The sequence below is a fragment of the Entelurus aequoreus genome, linkage group LG08 (genome assembly GCF_033978785.1).
Source record: "Entelurus aequoreus isolate RoL-2023_Sb linkage group LG08, RoL_Eaeq_v1.1, whole genome shotgun sequence".
Classification (NCBI taxonomy): domain Eukaryota; kingdom Metazoa; phylum Chordata; class Actinopteri; order Syngnathiformes; family Syngnathidae; genus Entelurus; species Entelurus aequoreus.
Window position 1 is genome coordinate 78,721,622 of NC_084738.1, and position 4,493 is coordinate 78,726,114.

A 4,493-nucleotide genomic window follows, 5' to 3' on the forward strand; every position below is an offset into this window, starting at 1 on the left:
AGCTGTAGAAAACGGATGGATGGATGATTATTAATATTGGCAATACCCCCAGTTAATGGAATAAAGTTAAACAGTTGAGAGAAGCTAAGAAAATGTTATCTGTCTGCGAATGTTGCCCCTAGCGGACGGATAATTGGTGCACCTGATGCTTCTTCAGGATCTCGTGGGATTCGGCAATTCTCCCGATACTAGTAACCAATAAATATTATCCTAATATTTTTTATAGCCAAATGACTACAATATAATAAGATATTCAATATCATTTTAAATGTGTTGTATTTCTAAAAGCAGACTTTCTCTGTGTACCCTCTTACTTTTGATTGTACATTGCGAATGAACCAGTTCCCATAAAGGCATCACAGGCTCCCATTTTTTTAAGTGCGCTGATGTCATTTTCAAAACTTAACCAACCCTCCAAAACTCCACACTGCTGAGTTCCTCTCCGTCTTTTAACCTGGAAAATACCCATTTTCTGAAAGGCGGAGGACATTAACAACATAAATAATTTTGGGAGACGAACTCGTAAAATCAAGGAATCTAAATCGTCTTTATTGGAAGGACTTAGCTGCTGAGAACCTCGCCGACTGGAGCCCATTTTTTCCGAGGGCATTATTTTTCTTCTTTTTTTTTGTTTTAAAGCTCAATTCCCAGAATGAACCAGAGCCTTGGCCGACCGCAACCGCAACCCCTGCAAAACGTGGAGGTGAAAAGCAAGGTGGGTGCGATGTTGCGTTTAATGTGCACGTAGATAGAGTAGTAATGCACACATGGTCGTGTGCAGTGTGCATTTGAACGCACCATTATCTACATTCATATTCGGTGCGTTTTAAATAGAAACCCCCACAATTACAGTGTGATTTGACAGAAAACATGTCAAGAAGTGGACGATTTTGCTCAATTTGTTGCACTGTGGTGCTGATTTCTCACCCCCTTGTTGTTTTGCTTCAATGCCAGAGACTGACAGTGCACATTTGTCAGTAAAATGTCAAAAATCAACCACTTACGCGCCGCTGAACTCAATTCGGAGGCTTTTAAGCGTCTATTTGCTGTGGCTGAAATGTAATATAAGGTAGAAATTAATTTTCGTCCATTCACAAATCCAACTTGTTCAAACTGTATTTAATGAAGTAGTAGTTGCAATCAATATTTTCAGTGGGTTTGGTTGGGTTAAAAAAAATGGACCCTCGAAAAAGCAGCAAATGTCATTCAGGTGGTTTCAAAATGATTTCGACATCACGTCACCTGCAGCTGACTCACTGCCATTCAACGTCAGTTACATTTTTGGGTTTAGTTAGATGCACTGAACGATACCTGCGAGATGAGTCACCCTTGTGGACCGTCTTCATTCCAGTCCATTCTAAGAACTGTAGTTTTCTTAATGTTCTAGAACAGGTGTTCTCAAACTGTGGTGTGTACCACTAGTGGTACGGCATGGTCCATCTTGTGGTACGCCAAAAATCACTCTATGTAAAGGGAAACTGCACTTTAAAAAAAAAAAAAAATTCTCGTCTCACAATCATTATGAGAGACATAACGATGAATGTTATTTTTTTATGTATTCTAATTTTTCAATAATGTCATCAAAAGCGTGCTTACAATGGAGCCTAAGGGAGCAGCACAATTCCGTCTATAAAGCCCTTAAAAAAATCTCACACTGTTTCTTCGTGAGGATTATGTTCATTCTTCATTTAAATGGGGATATAGAGGATCCTGGCAGCACGGTGGAACAGGGGTTAGTCCGTGTGCCTCACGATACGAAGGTCCTGGGTTCGTTCTGTGTGGAGTTTGCATGTTCTCCCCGTGACTGCGTGGGTTCCCTTCGGGTACTCCGGCTTCCTCCCACCTCCAAAAACATGCACCTGGGGATAGGTTGATTGGCAACACTAAATTGGTCCTAGTGTGTGAATGTGAGTGTGAAAGTTGTCTGTCTATCTTTGTTGGCCCTGTGATGAGGTTGAGACTTGTCCAGGGTGTACCCCGCCTTCCACCCGAACGCAGCTGAGATAGGCTCCAGCACCCCCGAGACCCCGAAAGAGACAAGCGGTAGAAAATGGATGGATGGATGGATATGAGCATCCTGTCAGTTGGCATCCTAATGACAGCAGACCTTGTACAGTAAGTGAAATTGTATTATGTTTGTTGGCTCTCATGAAGTCTGCAGTGAGTAATAATCAGTGGAGAACAAAAAAAGCAAAACGTAATGCCTTTTTGAAATTAATAGGCTCCAGCACCCCCCGCGAACCCAAAAGGGACAAGCGGTAGAAAATGGATAGATGGAATATTTTGATAATTTTAAGCATACAAGGCCCACATATGCTTAAAATGATAAAAATACGTAGATATTAAATGTTATTCTGAAAGTGCCGGTAACTACATTACATATATACTTACATCATGTATATAAAACCTCAATGGAGGTATTTTGATGTTTTTTTAAGGGCTTTATAGGCGGAATTGTGCTGCTCCCATAGGCTCCATTGGAAGCAAGCTTTTGATCGCATTATTTAAAAATTAGAATGCATAAAAACACATCCATTGTTATGTTTCTTATAATGATTGTGAGACCAGAATAAAAAAATAAATGAAGAAATACCATAATCCTCATGAAGAAACAGTGTGAGAGTGGGGGGCGGGAATCAAATGTCTTTTTGTGTCTTTCTCGCCATTTCCGTGCCCAAAATAGCTGTCAAAGTGTACCAACTTGTCGAATTACCTCTTCGCACTTCTTCTGTCCAGGTGAGATGCATGATTTATTCTCGAGACTAAAGTTACAGGGTGTAAGGAAGCGAAAAAGCAGCAGACCACTCGATGAAGTAAACATAGGAACCCACGGTAGTGATCACGGCGCCGCTAAATATATTTTGTCTGCTTTAGCGCTTTTAATAACAATATCACTAATACTTGGTTAATATTCAAGTTACAAATTGTAAAAGGAGCTATTTTGGTGCTTTTTGAATGGTTATTTGTTTGGATTTTATGGGCGAAATAGAGGACCCCCATCTTAAATATACTTGTCAAATAAAAGCAATGTTTTGTTTTTAATGAACATTCAGGCCTCCTATGCTACTGTATTTGAATGTTGTTTGTTATTATGGTACTTGGAGAGCCTGAGGTGGTAACCTGGTGAAAAAAGTTTGAGAACCACTGTTCTAGAAGTCTTAATGATGATAATATGAAGGTACTGTGGATGATAAGCGTATTTGGGAGGACTTGTTAGAGGCGTGCGGTTTTACTCACTTTTAAGCTTTTATCATGAAACTAAGTGGGTTTGTTTAGGGTGGGATGTTGACTCTAGTCCCTCAAGTTTGATTTAGGTAGATTAAGATTTCCAAACAATTGTCTTTGTTGTAACCTGCAGATCAAGTACTTTTGAGTGCAGGATTTCCCAAAGTGGAATCTTGGTTCCTCCCTGGAGTCCAAATGTATTAAACGGTTACATGTTTTAATATAATTAATGACAAGTTTACATTTTGATTAACCACAGTAAATTACTTGCGTGTATAATTTAAATTAACTTTAAAAAAAGACCCAAATATTTGGACACAACTTAGGGCTGAGCCGATAAAATGATATCGCATAATCGATATCAATGAAAAAAGTTTAATAAAACATTATACATGTATATGTATGTATATGTATTAGGGCTGTACGGTATACCGGTACTAGTAAATCACCGCGATACTAATGAATCCAAAAAGTACCGGCACAATCACAGAGTACTTACAAGCAGACAACGTGTGTAGACAGAAAAGGGAGAGTAGACTCATTTTGGCTTGAAAACTAAAGGTGAAGCTATAACACTAAAACGCCGCTCTGCAAGAGGTGCTTCAAAACATGGCTAGCTAGTTGCGGCTAACGTCCATCCGCAGTCAGCAGTGTTTTAGCTACTTCTAAATCACTAATCCTCACCTTAATGGCGACAAAGTACGTTTGTTACAAGTATCATCCTTGGGCAAGACACTTTACCCGCCTGCTCCCAGTGCCACCCACACTGGTTTAAATGTAACTTAGATATTGGGTTTCACTATGTAAAGCGCTTTGAGTCACTAGAGAAAAGCGCTATATAAATATAATTCACTTCACTTCACATCCCTGCAGGACGAGGAATAGCTAAACATGTTTCCCTACACACCGTAGGAGGATACAATAGCTCACCGGGGTCACATCTAACAAGCTGGCGCTTCACAATGTAAACAAACGCCATGGGTGGATCTATACCTGACATCCACTCTAATGATACCAAGAACAAAAGCGTATCTAGTTGATACTACAATGATTACATCTATATTTTTTATATTCACAATTTTTTTTTCTACGTTTTTTAAAAATTTATATTAGGTTTATAAACTCAGAAAATATGTCCCTGGACACATGAGGACTTACATTATGACCAATGTATGATCCTATAACTACTTGGTATTGGATCGATAACCAAATTTGTGGTATCATCCAAAACTGATGTAAAGCATCCAAACAACAGAAAAACGCATGTT

General features: G+C 39.2%; 1 protein-coding gene across 1 annotated transcript in view; it reads left to right on the forward strand.

The window, feature by feature from the left end:
• Window positions 1-404: 404 nt before the first annotated feature.
• The window catches only part of LOC133655242 (partitioning defective 6 homolog gamma-like), a 62,260-nt gene continuing 58,171 nt past the window's right edge, over window positions 405-4,493 (forward strand). Inside the window, exon 1 of the mRNA XM_062055215.1 lies at window positions 405-715. Coding sequence (XP_061911199.1) covers window positions 653-715 — 63 coding nt within the window. The 5' untranslated portion in view covers window positions 405-652. The remainder of the gene's footprint in view (window positions 716-4,493) is intronic.